At 48.7% G+C, this 16,617-nt stretch overlaps 1 protein-coding gene across 4 annotated transcripts in view; it reads left to right on the top strand.

Annotated features, from left to right (window-relative positions):
* The window catches only part of SLC4A8 (solute carrier family 4 member 8), a 100,454-nt gene extending 97,686 nt beyond the window's left edge, over positions 1–2,768 (top strand). For all 4 annotated transcript variants that reach the window (XM_060166196.1, XM_060166194.1, XM_060166197.1 and 1 more), the window contains 2 exons: positions 326–421; positions 1,563–2,768. In XM_060166196.1, the coding sequence (XP_060022179.1) occupies positions 326–421; positions 1,563–1,575 (109 nt within the window). In that variant the 3' untranslated portion in view covers positions 1,576–2,768. The remainder of the gene's footprint in view (positions 1–325; positions 422–1,562) is intronic.
* The last annotated feature ends 13,849 nt before the right edge of the window (positions 2,769–16,617 follow it).

Here is a 16,617-nt window from a genome sequence, read left to right as displayed (position 1 = left end):
CTCACTAAGTGGTAGCTCCCGATGCTGCCACTTCTGGCCTCATAGCACTGTCACCAGCATCCCCAGAGGGGCCCTTCAAAGGAGAGCAGAACTGTGGGGGCAGGGCTGGCCGCTGGCCGGCACCCCGGCCCAGGCCTCAGCTCTGACTCACGGGCCACCTTGCTTCTCGACATTCCGACCATCTGGTTCCCAGTGCTCCCGAGAGCTGTGAGACAAGCTCCCTCACGCCTCATCTTTTCCCTTCTGGTGGGTAGTGGGTATCATAGACTGAGATGTAGACCTTATTTGTATGTCTGACATTGACTGTCCTAAGCATTGATTTCAGATGTGACCCCTCTGAGATTAATATATCTGATGAAATGCCTAAAACCACAGTCTGGAAAGCTCTCAGTATGAACTCTGGAAACACAAAGGAAAAGAGGTATAATTGCCGATTTTTATTTCTGACTTTTAAAACTAGCAGTCATGTTGAAAGTAAAATATGTTTTAGTTGTAAAGTTGAATTTATCCATGAATAGCACATCTAGCATTGTTGCTAACCCCACAGAATAGCTATAAACCTAAGAAAAGGAAAAATGTTTTCTAACCATTTGAGCAGATACACTGGTTTGAGCTGCCCATTTACCCAGGCCCAAAGTCAGGATGGAATTATTTTGGAATGTAAATTTGCTTTATCTGTTTTGTTCCCTTAATCCTCTTTCTAGTTCCCATTTCAAAATCTGTAGAGCATCTCTTTGGTTCTTGCAACCACACAAAGTGGAAAATCCTTAAAATATTTGGGTAGTATTGATAGTATTGATACAGACTTTAACCTATTTAACTTATTCCGTAATGAGAATTATTGTCAAGGAAAGATTTTGAAATATTAAATTGTAACCGTTTTCTTATTTTGGAAACTAAATTCTGAGTATTGTTTGTCAGTAGCATAGATCAATTTTTAATCTGGTTAATGAAAAAAATGGAAAGACTTGAGGCATTTTTGCTTACATTGAAGTAGGCTGTGTACTCAAATTACATGAATAATTTGGTCCAAACACTAGGTCATCAGATAACCGAAGGTAAAATCTTAGGTCTTATTAAAGGCAACTTTTCTAGTTAAAAAAAAAAAAAAAGCCGTAGCCTAGGTTAGGAGACTTGGCTTAGCTGTTAATTCCATGTGTAACCTGGCAGACCACTGTTTCTGGTACTCGGTTTATTCAGTTGTGAAATGGGGGTAATAATAACTGTCTCACTCATAAGGCTGCTCTGAGGAGAAACTGATGTGCTTTGGAAAGCCACAGCCACCAGTGGGTGGTAGTGATGGGCTATTTCATCAAATGGGTTAAAAGAAATCTGTACTGAATGTGAGTGAAATATAGAATCTTGTTTCCTTCAGAGGAAAATCCAGGCAGCTGTCGAAATGTATAACGCACACGGTTATTTTTAGTTGAGAACTAGTCTCCTTGTAAATGAACTTAAAATACAGCCAGATCGAAATTGTGTTGACATCTTCAAAGTATTGTGTTAAAATCAGGAATGAATCATGTGTTCCCTTTTCGTCTAATTGTAACACTTTTATTCAGTCTCTTCAACTAAAAGTCTTTGCTGGGATGGAGGATGTGGGCCGTGAGGTGCCACAGGGACGTTCTGGTTACAGAGAAGATGACGAGTGTCTCAGAGAAGAAGCGAGCCCAAGTCTGGCCCTGTCCTTGGTCCTGTCGAAGCCACGCGAGCATTCAGTTATTGGTGGTGTGCGTCGGAGGGCACCGCCTGGTATGAGTGTGGAAGCAGAAGACCACCTCCCGTTGGTACTTCTCCTCTTCCTTCTCTTTCTCTTCAGAACTGCCACCGCCGAAGACCCAGCTTCCCATTTGCCAGACATTTCCTCCGAAACCCTCTGCTGGCCTGCTGAGCCGTACGGATCCATTCTGCCACTGAGGACTTCCTCGGTGAGGTCCCTCTTGCTCAAGGACAGGGTGAGGAAGTAGGAGGAGAGCAGAGAGGAAAAGGAAGCCCCTCCAGTCCCATAGTGGCCGCAGGCTCCTGGGCAGCCCCGGGCCTTGGTCTGGCTGCCTGCTCTGGGGGATGCTGGCGAGACCCAGAGGCCACCAGGAGGGTCTGCTCGTAGGAGGGTCAGCGCCCTGGGCCTTGGCAGTGCTCACCACCACAGCCAGAAGATGCCTCTGGCCTGGTGCGTCTTCATCGCTCCCTAGCAGCAGCCTGCATAACTCAGCAAGAACCTTGGATGATGAAAGGGCCAAGGGGGACATTGAAGTTGCTTAGCTCAGACAGGGAAAGGCCTGGGGGAAAATCAGTGATGGTGAGTGAGGATGAACAGCTTCTCCTAACTCCACTGATAGGGTAAGAGAACAAGCTTCAGTGGCTACAGAAGGAATTAGTTTAGACACCAGGAAGGACTTCCTAGCCTGAAGATTTGTCATAGTGTCTGCTTTCTAGATATCTGGGAAAGGTTTGACTGTAGTCGTTTGTGAGTAGAAAAGGAGATAAGGTGTTCTTAATTGGCCATGTTGTGGAAACGTCCATGTCCTGCTGCTGTCTCTTGAGGACACACTCTGATTCCATTCCTGGAGAGATCCAAGTGCTTACGTAATGTCTCCTTAGCTGCCTTAGTAGCAAACCATCACCAACTCAATGGACCAGACCACCTTCATCATCCTGGATTTTTTTGTTGACAGATGTTCTGACTTTCAGATGTAAAAAGCCACATTGGGAAATGAACTGTAAGTGGTGAAATTAATTTTGTTATTTAGTTTAAAACTATATTTATAGTTTCTGTCTCCTCTTCTCTTTTGCAATGAATATCGAGGGTTTGGGCTCCATTGTGTATAGACTTTCCCTTCCTTTGTGCACAGAATGTGACTAGCAAGCATGTCGGTACCCAGGGGATCTGATCAGTTCAGTTTCCCTCCTGGAAAATATTTGTACGGTGGGACCGTCCGTCGGTGTGCTCTCCTTTCATAGGTGAAGAGTTGGCTACGTAACTTTATTGAATTTTGCATTCCTTAGACTCATAAATATATTCAGGTAGTCTTACTCTAAGGACCTTTGATACTGAAGGAATCCTGCCTTTTTCCTATTTCCCTATCTCTTAGAGTCAGTCCTTTTAATACACAGATGATTTTCAAAATACTTAACAACTGGTACAGAATGGGCACCAACCACTCAGAACAGATGCCTGCTGTAAACAAGCAGTATGTATGGCCATGCCAGTACCTACTGGCTGAACGTCACGGGGCTTTCAACTATTAAAATGACATTCCTTTGAATTGTGGGTATTGTTCCTGGCTTGTCTGATTTCTACTCACAAGGCTGTTTCAGGGACAGCCTCGGCATCCTTTCATATGCTGCAGACAGGAACAGGCGTGCTTCTTTGAACTATATGGGCATTAAAATCTTTGAGAGCCAAAGCTTCACATTTTATCACTTTAGGATAAATGTAATATTGTACCCATCTACCTACCTAATTTAGAAAAATCTTAAGGCAACCTGTCATTGGGAAAAGCTTTCTTGCTGACTTTCCCTGTCCCTCTCTGCTTCCGTGAGCTTTTTGCCTCCTTTTTCATCTTCTCTGTTCCCTGAGGACACACACACACACACACACACACACACACACACACACACACACACACACACACACACACACACACACACACACACACACACACACACACACACACACACCGCTTTTCTTCCCCCATCTTGCCCCGCCCATCTTTTCCTGCCACTTCTGTATAGGGAAGGTGGTGACCGCTTCACCTGTTCCCCTGGCCTCGGCGTGGCGTTGAGGAATACGGCAGGGACGAGTCCATCATGCAACAGAACTACGTGGCAGAGTCACTCAGAAAAACCTCTCTACTCACACTGACGTCTTGTGATGCCCTGTGCTGGCAGGCTTCCCGAGAGTGGGGAGCCGGTCTTTGTTAACTCTGTGTAGTACGCTTCCCGAGCCAGACCCTCCCAGCTTACCACGCCTTCGGAACGTTAGCTACTTTGGAAGGCTGTGCTAGTCTTTTTAGGCTATTAGATTTTCTTCAAACAATAGCCAGCCTCGTTTGTGCTACATCTCAGTGGTAGGAACCATTCCCTACTCTTCCTCTCTTATCTTTCCCGAGTCCCACCCATCCCTCAGCCCCAGTCCTGGCTGCTTCCCTGCTCAGTGGCTGGTGACTATGGGTTGCAGAGTCAAGTTGGGGGTGGGGGGGGCGTTTAGGGTAGGAGACTGGGACTGGTGGTGGAGCATCAGCCACGTGTATGTACCTGTGTGTGTATGCACGTGTGTCTACCAACAAGTGAGAGTGTATCCATGAGACTTCATTGCTGCTGCTAAACAACCTCGTGCACCTGAGCTGTGGGGACATCAAAAGAATATGGTTATTCTCCCTTCTAGCGCTTCCCCTCTCTATTCTGATAGAATTGCCTGAGGGCAAATACAGGTAGATTAGTCTTAGAAAAAGGTGTTTAAGCTCAACATTAATGAGACACTGATTTAGGGGTAGAAAGCAGGTAGTTAGGTAATTCCCATGCCCAGGCTTGCTTGGGCCAGAGAAGTAGTCCACCTCTTTTCTGACAAGGGTAAATTCAGGAGTCGTTTGAGTGTTGGCAGGGCAATGCCTGATAGACTAGCAGTGTAGAGGAGGAAGGGAGGGAGGCCGGAGATTTAAGAAAATGATGGTGAGTGGACTCTTGCTTCTAAACAGAAGAACTGGCATCACTAAGTGGGTGGGTTACGTCCTAGCCCATGACTTACGGAAGGGGTTGGTTTAGATAGGAGGTGAAGGCCAGCAGAAATATGCTGTGAAATTGCTCAGCACGTCTGGTTGCAGGAAATGCAGGCTAGTTCTCTGTAGCTGTATATGATTTCAAACTTCTGATAATGGGATTGTCAAGAGAGCTGGTCTTTACTGCACACAGCTCCTATCCCCCTTCTCCTTGTTGGGATAAATTTGCCTTTGGGGTAGAGAACCATATATTTTCAAAAGACGTTATAAATGTTGCTATTTCTATTTGTCTGAGATGTGTCTGGCTTTTAAATTAGTCATAAATGTTTGATAAAAATCTGGCATATGCTAAGTCTTAGGTTTTGTTGACATATCAGGCTGACAAGAGGTCAGACCTTCAGAGGTCTCTGGTTTGGGGAATCTGGTTTCCGGTCATTCAAAAAAACACAATTCCCAGTTCGACTTTATTTTCTACCTACTCAGTGCTCTAGTCTTCTCTCTTAATAGAGGAATCAGTAATTCTCCCTGCAGCTTCTCTGTCAACTTCAGTGTCCACGTTTGGAGTCTCCACATTTTCCTGATGCGTAGGAGAAGGCTTGAGCCCAGGGCCCGTGGCTTTCATTTTAAGCAGCGTCAGACATGATATTAAGTATGTTCTCTCTGCTACTTAATCAGCTTCTCTAAGTGTCTTCTTTTGCTGGAGAGTTAGTGCCACCTTCTTACACCTTCCTCAGACTTCTCAGGTTCCCAAGCCATATCCTGGCAGGACATTCAACATGCATCGGATGTTCTCAGGCTTCTTGACTTTCTTTTGGTTGTAGCTGCCAGGACTCCTAAGGTAGAAATCCTTCCTGTCGGCCCTGACTGGCCAAATGAGACAGCGTCTAAGCTCTTCCCCCTTGTACTGACTCAGCTTTTTCACATACTCCTTCCCGTCCTTTCTGCCTTTTCCTCAGTCTGTCAAGTTTTCCTTGGAGGGAAGAAGTTCTTGGTCAGAGGTCCTAACCACCACGGCCAGTTAGGGCTGGTGAGAGGGGGAGGAGGCTGGATGGTTCTGGGGCTTCTCAAAAAGGTGAGACTTACGGTTATTTGCCTTATTTAGGGTGAGGGACTAAGGATTCTCAAGCCCTCAGGGTCATCCATATTTCGGTGTAAATAGAAAAAGACATTCCAAAACCAAATAGAAGGGATGTTTCTGCCAATCTACTCCTTTTTTTTTTTTTTTTTGGCGGTACGCTGGCCTCTCACTGTTGTGGCCTCTCCCGTTGCGGAGCACAGGCTCCGGACGCGCAGGCTCAGCGGCCATGGCTCACGGGCCCAGCCGCTCCGCGGCATGTGGGATCTTCCCGGACTGGGGCACGAACCCGTGTTCCCTGCATCGGCAGGCGGACTCTCAACCACTGCGCCACCAGGGAAGCCCAAATCTCCTCTTTATAATTCTTGGTGCCCTTGGGGTCTTGCATTAATTATAGAGAATGGGTAGCTGACTCAGCTCACATTTCTTTATCGGAAAGGAGGCTGATCTTCACCACCAAAAGAGGTGTGAAGTAACTATATGATTGCCTGAAGCTTGGAAAGAGGAAAGGAGTGTCACGTGAATCTTTTCAAGAGGAAAATTCAGAAAGTGGCATGATTCATCCATTAAGCATAATTCTTTTAGAAGATTCTGTGCTCAAAGGGAATGGAATGGTTTCTGATCCTTCTGGAAAGAAAAAGAATAGCATTTTCTTTAACCCACTTTCAGCATTGGAGAATACAGAAGTTTTCTTCTAGCTGATGGCATTAATATTTCTGAGAGCGAGCCCACTCACAGCCCTTTCCCGAGCCCAGCAGAAATCAGCAGAGCTTGGGTTCTCTTAGCAGGTTTGCAGTTGACTCCAACATGCAGGTTTTTCACATGTGCAATAATGTTGGAAACAGAAGTACCAAACTGAATATGCAATTAACTCCTTTTGCAAAAGAGGCCAGAATCCTCCTCCCCATGCCTCTCTCCCGTATTCACTCCTCCAAGACGATGAGCCTCCCCCTCGTTGATCTGTGTCTGTCTGTCTGATTGGTTAGATACGGCTGCCCTCCCAAGCACATGGTGTCAGGTGGAGAGCAGAGCGACCTTCCCACGGAAGGGGACGGCTTGAGGTGCTGGTACATTTCCCTCGTTTTCTGTGTTCTTTCTAGTAGGTCTCCTGTAGAGATAGAGATATTTTTGTTTTAGAGATTCCAAAGTATATATTTTTGGTGTAAGAAATGTACCCTCTCCACACTCCCTGGTGTAAATAGGACTGAGAACAAATGCATTGCCGTGATAATTCCATAGCGATCTGCGGTAGGGGTGGGACCCCTGTCCCTCACCACCGAGTCTCACGGCCTGTGTCTGTGAACCAGGGGAGGTGATGGTGACGCCTCTGCCTGCCCAGACCTTCCTGTGCTCAATGGGTGAAAAATAAAGTCTGTGTAACTGTTCACACCTGTGGTGTTCTTTGAGCTCGAACCGCGGGGCTGAGGCGAGGTGACCACCTTCCAGACTTGGGAAGGAGAGTTATGAAGGTGGGGGAATGCGTGGGGTCTGCTGAGCGGGTCTGAAGAGGGGCCTGTACACCTCTGGGTGCAGACCCTGAGCAGTCCCTAGGCAGAGTCATGGAAGAGGCTAGAGGGCCCTTTCTTTGGGGACCACTTCGATTTATTGTTTGGGTGAGGGGACAGGACAGCATGAAAAGAACGCCCACTTGGGAGATACAACCAGGCTGATGAGACCAATTGCTAATGTTTAAGGACTCAATCACTGCATAGAAATCCAGATTTTAAAAATCTACCGTCATTCCACATAGTTTTGGTTTGGGGTGGGGGGCGGGGCAGGGGTGCTCCATTTCTCTTCCTCTCAAATCCAGTCACTGGAGGGATGGAGAAAAGGAAATGAGGGAAGCAATGCAGTAAGAGTAGAGAGGTGAGTGAGGGGGTGAAAGGCAAGGGTGGGGGGAGAGCCAATCAGCCAGCTTTGTGGAATGTGACTAGGAGGGCATCCGCTGGGAGCATCCTGAACACCAGCCCAGTGTGGGTCTTGCAGTAAGGAGAGCCAGGGCAAGTGGGCTGTGGACAGCAGATGAGCCAGCTTTGAGGCCTCTCGTTCTCTTTGGCTACATACATGTTAGGTCACTCCGTCTCACAGAGACATGCTCATATTGCATTGGGTAGTGGGTGGTGTATGGGAAGGTGAGGGAATGGAGCCAGCTTTCATCCACTGAGACAGCGGTCCCCAACCTTTTTGGCACCAGGAACCGGTTTCATGGACGACAGTTTTTCCACGGACAGGCGGTCGGCGGGGTGTGGCTCAGGCGGCAGTGCGAGCCACGGGCAGCGGCAGAGGAAGCTTCGCTCGCTCGCCCACCGTTCACCTCCTGCTGTGCGGCCCGCTTCCCAACAGGCCACGGACTGTTGCCGGTCTGCGGCGCAGGGGTTGGGGACCCCGGCATTCAGACATGAAAAGCACTTAGGACGGCACCTGGCACACAGTTAGCATAGAGTAAGTAACAAGAAGTCTGGAGGTGGGTGGTTCCTGGATGGTTAATAGCAGCAGTCACATCAGGCTCTGGTCAGGTTCTCTGCAGGTGTCTTGGGTTTCCCCTCATAGTCACAAGATGGCTCCAGGAGCTCCAGGCATCACATCAGGCAGCATAACTCCCCAATACAAGAGAGGCTAAAGGGGCATTTCTCTAGCTTCTCCCTCTCTTTTTAAAGGGGAAAACCTTTCCCAGAGGGGCTCCCCCCGCAACATGTCATTGGTCAGAACTGGGTCACATACTCATCTCTAAGATGGGAGAAGGGGATGGGATTGTCCTGTTTGGCTAGGACCAATTGTCTTCATCCTCTGGGGTTGGGTCCATCTTCCTTGACCATATTGCTGCTCCAATACTTGTCCAAAATTAGGATTCTGTCAGCAAGGAATAAGGCAGGAGCTGTAAGCGATTCAATATCCAAAAGGCTCTGCTAAAGGATCCAGGAGAATCTGAACCACGGGGCCTCCTGCAGAGCTGGAGCCAGGCCGCAGCAGCAACAAGGAGCCTCAGGAGGCCAGGGAGCCTCCCCGCAGGTCAGTGGTTCTCCACCTGCCTCTACCTGAGAGTCACCTGAGGAGATTTTTAACCTACTAATGCCCGGCCCCCACTCCACGCCAATTACATAGACTCTCTGGGGATAAGTGCGGGCACTGGCGTTTGTTAAATTCTCTCCAGGGCTTCCCTGGTGGCGCAGTGGTTGAGCGTCCCCCTGCCGATGCAGGGGACACGGGTTCGTGCCCCAGTCCGGGAAGATCCCACATGCCGCGGAGCGGCTGGGCCCGTGAGCCATGGCTGCTGAGCCTGCGCGTCCGGAGCCTGTGCTCCGCAATGGCAGAGGCCACAGCAGTGAGAGGCCCGTGTACCGCAAAAAAAAAAAACAAAACAAACTTCTCTCCAGATGATCCTTACGTGCAGGCAGTGTTGAACGTCAACTGCTATTACGCTTCACCTTCAACTTGGCCTGACAGCTCGCCTGTATCTGCTTCACTTCAAACCAGCTTATTCTCACCCTCCACTGTATATGTTCTTCTCCCTTACAGCCCTTCTGCAATGTCAGTGTCTCTCTGCCTAACCTGTCACAGCCTTCCATCTCCAGATTCTTTGAGCTTCAATCCCTGTGGCTCACAGCTTTCACCATCTCTGTATTTCCAGAATCAGATTCCCAAGATTGAGAATGTGATTGGTCTCTGACCATCATTTCTTAGCCACATTGTAGGTCCCTGACCAGCCTATGAATCAGGGGCCTTTGGGTCTGGGACCACCCCTGGGTCAACTGGGGGAGAATTAGGGTCAAGCAGTAAAAAATATGGCAGTTGAGGGATGTTCCTTCAGCAAGGGCTGTGGCTTGTCAATTTCTCTTAGAAGGAGACAAGGGCCAGGGAGACAGAGTAATTGACGTGCCTAGTTATCTTAGTGATGTCCAGGGCTGATCCCTGGGTTACAGACCTGGTCACAAGTTCACCTCTTTTACCTCTTGGTTGTGTTTAATTACTGGGGCTCACAGGTACATGCTTGCAAGAAAAATGAGCAAGTATTCCACTGCTCCTTCCTTCAACCATTGCCCCCAAAGGTCGCTAGCAGAACACCCGCCCCGCACAATCTCACCTGTCTGGTGGATGTCAGCGCTCACAAGTGGAGGGAAGTGCAGAGCTTCCCTGTCACGAGGCTAAGGGGGTGTGATTGAGGCTCCCAGCAAGTGGCAGGTAAATGACAAGAAGCCAGGAACAAGCCTGCCTGCCTTCCAGTCCCGCTCTGCCCTCACAGCTGTGTGACCTGGGGCAACGCGCTTCACTTGGGCCTCAGTTTCTTCCCTGCAAAACGGGAGTAATAATACCGCCTACTTTACAGGTGTATGGCAAAGACTAAATTAATCAAGCACGTAAGGCCGGCCCCTCCCTGCGCGCCCTCTGTGCCTCCTTTAGAAGCAGGTCCACCCCTCTCCTGCCTTCCCAGTCCTCGGTCTCGCAGCTGTGTGGTGGAGTGGACGCCCTGGAGTCTAGGGGAAAGGGGTCGCGGTGTCTGTGTGGTTTATAGGTATTAACTCAGGAAGGAGGCTGCCTGGTCTCAGCCGTGCTCCCCAGCTCAGCTTCCATCTGGGGCTGTAGGGCGCCAGCCCAGTGTAAGATCATCTGTTCCTCATTCAGCCAGTGACCTTTGGGGTATACTCGCTAGGTGCAGAGGGGAGAGACGGGGTGACCAGGGGCTTCCCAAGCCCTAAAGGGTAATGGCCATTTCTCTACTCTTACCAGAGTCCCCAGAGCCCCTCGGCACTCTCAGAAATTACGAAATAAACTATCACCTGATTTCCCTAATAGGCACAGTGGGTAAAGAGAAGATGCCCAGACCTTGACTGCTCAAAGTAGTGGTAAGTTTTCTAGTAACTTTGGGCTATGTGATTCTAGCTCTAATTTTGAGTCAGAAGGTCCTCCGTGTCCTCTTTTAACAGTTCTATCATCACCCTCAAAAGCCTTCCTTGGGCACCTCATAACCTAGCATGCAGGGCTGAAGCCCTCACCAGAGGATCACTGGCAAGAGTGGCCAACATCTGTTGTGTGTGTGCCATGCCTGGCTAAATGCATCACGCGTACATGATCTGACCCTCACAATACATGGAATGGGTACCGTTCCTCCTACAGCTGAGGAAAAGGGAAGCTCACAGAGATTACAGTATTGAAGTCCACACAGCTGGTATAGCAGAGACTTGAGTGAACCCATGTTCGTGTGTGTGGAATCTGTGCCCTCAGCTGCCACTCTCTACAGGCTTCACAAGGTTTCCAACTATGGGGTCTGCGTCTAAAACACATGCCCTGATATATACAGAAAAGGACAAGGGCAGACTGAGAAAATTATTATAGAAATGTGCAATGAGAGAACATACCAGTTACATGACTTTTAAACAGCAGGCAAAGTTGAGAAAACAAACACAAATTCCAGAAAGAGTGCCTATGATATGGCAGGTATCCAATGATTTTCTCTTCCTTCCTTCCTTCCTTCCCTCCCTCCCTCCCTCCCTCCCTCCCTCCTTCTTTCCTTCCTTCCTTTTTTTTTGTCCTCTGAATGGCCAAGGGAAATGGTCACTTCTGAGCAACACTGGAAACATTTTCTCAAGAAGAGGAACTTGAGGATGCATTGTTAAACGTGAAGAACTCAACGGCTGATCAGATATTTGGGGAACCTGGGTAAATCATTGTTGGTGGCCAAATTGTTGCATCATAATCCACTGCATCCCTCTCCTTACCTTGGCTCTGGGGAACTGTGGTTTCATGGTACCTGACGGTGGTCAGACCCCACAGGGACTCCTGTGTCTTCTTCAGAGGCTGCTGGAAAAACAGAGGAGGCGGAACACTTGAAGAAAATGGAGGAGAGACTCAGGAAGTCCTGGCAACTGGGTTGATCTCATCTTTGTCCTCAAAACTCATGTGTTGAGTGCCTACCAATGAAGGGGGTGGGGGAATAAAAGTTCTCAGAGGACCTACAGAGCACAGCGGTGAGGACTGTGTGTTCTGTGGGATGTAGGAGGGGATCCTTTTAGAGCCCAGGTAGTCAGGGAGGCCTCCAGAGATGATACAAGAGAGAAGGAAGGAGAGGAGGGAAAGAAGACCGTATATAGTCAGGTCCCAGAGGCAAGAATGCTCATGGAATATTTTGATGACAGTGAATTTGACTGGTTTGCCTGCGCTTAAGGGTTTTGTGTCAGAAAGCAATTGTACATGAACTTGGAGGCAGAGGAAAGAAGACCTCGAACGCCAGGTTAAGGAGGACCTTCCTATAGGTTCCAAGCCACTATCTCAAGGGAGACGTATGCTCGTTGACGTTTTGGAAAAATTCATCTTGTGGCAGTGAGGAAGAAGGCTTGGAAGAGGGGAAGTAATGTGGGTGGACCAGCATGAGGTGGTGGGCTCTGGAGCAGAGGGGCCAGTGGTGATGGAGAGGAAGGGCAGATGAGGGAGAAGAATTGAAGGAAAAAAGCAGCCGGATGTGGGGACACAGGCGGAGTCTGTCCACTCCAACGCCACACGTCTGAGCAAAAGGCATAAAGAGTGAACTCGTTTGACAGAGCTCCAGAGGATGTAACTGGAACCAGCTTCTCTTCTAGGAAGGCCGATTTGGGCTCAAGGTTTGGCACTTAGGGCTAACCGAGAATGGAATCCGCTACCTCAGGAGCCAGGGCGTGCCCAGCTTGCAGGGGTGCAAGGTGGACGCTGGCCAGGAACCTGCAGGTGTGGGAGGATGGACGGGCGGGCCCATGCCTCCGTGACAGGGATAGGGAGGGTGCCGCAGACAGACAGCATCGCCCGGGAGGAGGATGAGAGATGGGAGCGTGGTGATGAAGGAGTGGGTGGGGAACAGATGTCTGAGTCGAGTGGAGGAGCAAACGGTGCAGGGAAGAGAGAGAGTGGGATGTAGTTGTCTGCTTTTGAGGCCGAGCAGGGCCTCAGCACTTCGAATCCCCACCGCTCTGGAGCAGGGTTTTTGGGTTATGTGGGTCCTGGATTATGTGGGTCTAGGTTAAAATTGGGGGTTCCATAAGGACACAAAAGGCTGCTATTATAGGACCTCCAGGCCCTCTCAGAACCCCCAGAACCGACTCATATCTGCTCATGAAAACGGTGACCTCGGTGACAACCTCATATCCAAGCTCCACGCCTGCTGCTGAGCGAGACCCTGCTGCCACTGCCGCCTCCGTCACTTCTGTGGACACGCTGTGCTGACCCAGTCTGCACTGGGCCGGCACCCTCGTGTACTGACGGCATTGGCTCACTGGGGACCTCGAGGCAGCAGCGCCGAGCTGCTCACTCTGATCCAGGGCTGAGGAGCCTTTCCTCGCAGTGCTGAGTCACCCTCCGCCAATGGCTTCCCAAAGCTAAATTGCCTTGGTTCCTCCAGTGGCCAAAGGGAGAGAGCATTCATTACAAGATGGCAACTGCCTGGAAGGCCCAGGTCCCACAAAGAGGCGGACTGAAGAGGTTGACCCCTACTAATTCCCTACCCTGGTCCAGTCAGCTGTGTCCAAGGTCAAGGTCACATGGGCAGCAGAGGCTGTGAATAGGGGTCGCTCCTAGAAGGAGTTATGGGTAGGATCAGCATCATTGCTCATGTAGCATCTCTAGTATAAAAAGCCACTGTAAAGACTCAGGATGTGTCAAACACTGAGCCAAGTACTTTCAATGCATGATTCACTTAACTCTCACAACAATTCTTCGAGGTAAGCATTGTTATTCCTTTACTATAGGTGTGGAAACTGAGGTTAAGGAAGTTAAGTGATGTACAGCCCGTAGATGGCAGAGCTAGGATTCAAACGCAAATCCTTCTGAGTCCAAAGCACATTGTTGCTCAAAACCACATCATTGTTCATTGTTCTGACCACACTGGTTCAGCTCATCCAACTTCCAGGCCCAAATGACCACTTTGAGGGCTCAGTAATTTGGTTTGGCCATATCTACACTGACTTCCTTATTTATTTATTTATTTATTTATTTATTTGCGGTACATGGGCCTCTCACTGTTGTGGCCTCTCCCGTTGCGGACCACAGGCTCCGGACGCTCAGGCTCAGGGGCCATGGCTCACGGGCCCAGCCGCTCTGTGGCATGTGGGATCTTCCCGGACCGGGGCACGAACCCGTGTCCCCTGCATCGGCAGGCGGACTCTCAACCACTGTGACTTCCTTATTGATTCAACAAATAATGACGGTGCATTTACTCCCAACCAGGCACTTCCCCTAGGGCTTGGGACACAGCGGTGAACAAACTCACGGGACTTCCGGTCTAGAAGGGGCTGACACAAATGAGCACGTTACACTGGAGCGGGGAGGCTGATCTCATTAACAGGATGGGCAGTTTGGAAAACTTCGTAATGGACCCCCAGTCTCATGGTGGTCACATGGCTCTGGGAAAGGGGAAGTCAGGAGACAGGATTCTGGCCTGACTGCCGTTTACTAGCTTCAGTTTCCATCTCTGGGCTTCAGTTTCTTCGTCAGTATACATGAGAGGTCATGTTTAGATGGGTTTTTAAAAAATTTTTTATAGAAATATAGTTGATTTACAATTTCGTGTTAGTTTCAGGTGTACACCAAAGTGACTCAGTTATACACACACACATATACACATATATTCTTTTTTAGATTCTTTTCCATTATAGGTTATTACAAGATATTGAGTATAGTTCCCTGTGCTCTACAGTAGGTCCTTGTTGGTTATCAATCATATGTATAGTAGTGTATATACTTTAATCTCAAACTCCTAATTTATCCCTCCTCCTCTTCCACCTTTGGTAACCATAAGTTTATTTTCTATGTCTGTAAGTCTATTTCTCTCTTTATTTTTTTAAATTTTATTTATTTATTTTTGGCTGCACTGGATCTTTGTTGCTGCTCGCAGGCTTTCTCTAGTTGCAGCAAGCAGGAGCTACTCTTTGTTGTGGAGCACGGGCTCTAGTCACGCAGGTTTCAGTAGTTGCAACATGTGGGCTCAGTAGTTGTGGCACGCGGGGCTTAGAGGGCACAGGCTTCAGTAGTTGCAGCATGTGGGCTCAGTAGTTGCGATGTGTGGGCTCTAGGGCACACGGGCTTCAGTAGTTGTGGCATGTGGGCTTCAGTAGTTGTGGCTCTAGAGCGCAGGCTCAGTAGTTGTGGTGCACGGGCTTAGTTGCTCCACGGCATGTGGAATCTTCCTGGACCAGGGCTCGAACCCGTGTCCCCTGCATTGGCAGGTGGATTCTTAACCACTGCGCCACCAGGGAAGTCCCTGTGAGTCTATTTCTGTTTTGTAAATAAGTTAATTTGTATCATTTTTTAAGATTCTCCATATAAATGATATCATATGATCTTTGTTTGACTTACTTTGCTTAGTATGTTAATCTCTAGGTCCATCCATGTTGCTGCAAATGGCATTATTTTATTCTTTTTTATGGCTGAGTACTATTCGGTTGTGTATATGTACCACATCTTCTTTATCCATTCATCCGTCGATGGACATTTAGGCTGTTTCCATGTCCTGGCTATTATAAATGGTGCTGCTATGAACACTGGGGTGCGTGTATCTTTTCGAAATAGAGTTTTCTCTGGTTTCATGCCCAGGAGCGTGATCACTGGAAAATATGATTAGATGGTTTCTTAACTCTCTTCCAAGTTTGATGTCCCTGGAGTCTATAATGAGGGCAGGAATTGCTTGGCAGGATCAACTCTGTGGTGAGCCAGGAGCCACAGAGGTGGGACAAGCCCAGAAGACGGGCCAGGTGCACTTCAAGAGAAATAGGAACTTCAAGAAATATTTTAAAATGTAGAACATCTGTGCCCAGATTCTGGGGGACTTCTTCATTTTCAGGGGAAAAGCCTCCCATGAATGCCACCAGCTTATCAGGGAGCAACTTCCCCCTTCCCTGTTGAGATTCGCATCATGGAGGCCAGAGATTTTCTGTGCAGTACTGAGCATGCTCATTGAATAGGGAAAAGCTCTTCTGTTCTTCCTCTACCCAAACCCACAATACTTCTGACACCAGATGCGTGGGTTTTCCATACCAGGCAGTTCTGACACTGACTGCCTCACGTTAGCACAGACCCCACAGGTTAAGGGCTCAGTCCCGCAAGACTGTCCTCCCTTCCCCGCTTCAGATGTCAGTCACAAGTAGTGGGTCCCCAGGTTATCCACAGCCTCTGTCCGAGTTGGCTACAAACTTCCCACGATCCCTTCCTTGGATTTGATAATTTGCTAGAGTGGCTCATAGAACCCAGGAAGATAGTTTACTTACTGTTGCCGATTTATCTTAAAGGATACAGGATACAGGTGAACAGCCATATGAAGAGATACATAGGGTGAGGCCTTGAAGGGTCTCCAAGACAGGAGTTTCTGTCCCCGTGGAGTTGAGGTATCATCACACGAATGTGTCCACGAACCCTGAAGCCCTGCGAACCCTGTACTTTTGGGGTGTTTATGGAGGTTTCATCACTTAGGAATATCAATTATTGACGCAACTTCCAGTCCCCCTCCCCTTTCCAGGGAATGGGGGTGGCGGGGGGACTGGTAGTTCCACACTTCTAATCATGACTTGGTCTTTCTAGTGATCAGCCCCCATCCAGGAGCCCACCCAGGGTGGCCTCATTAGAACAAAAGAGCTCCCATCATCCAGGGAATTTCAAGGGATTTAGGAGCTCTGTGTCAGATGCTCCTGTAACTCAGGAAATTATAAGGGTTTTAAGAGCTCTGTGCCAGGAACTGGGAGCAGAGACCAATCTACACTTTTTCTTCTATTATTTCACACTCAGAATTTCCCTTTCTGCTTTAGCCACACAGGTCAGGAGCAAAGGCAAGGCCTGGGACTTCAACCACTAGCGAGCCTTCTCCCTGCTTGC

The sequence above is a fragment of the Lagenorhynchus albirostris genome, chromosome 11, assembly GCF_949774975.1.
Source record: "Lagenorhynchus albirostris chromosome 11, mLagAlb1.1, whole genome shotgun sequence".
NCBI classification, from domain to species: domain Eukaryota; kingdom Metazoa; phylum Chordata; class Mammalia; order Artiodactyla; family Delphinidae; genus Lagenorhynchus; species Lagenorhynchus albirostris.
This window is presented reverse-complemented; position numbering and strand designations above follow the sequence as displayed.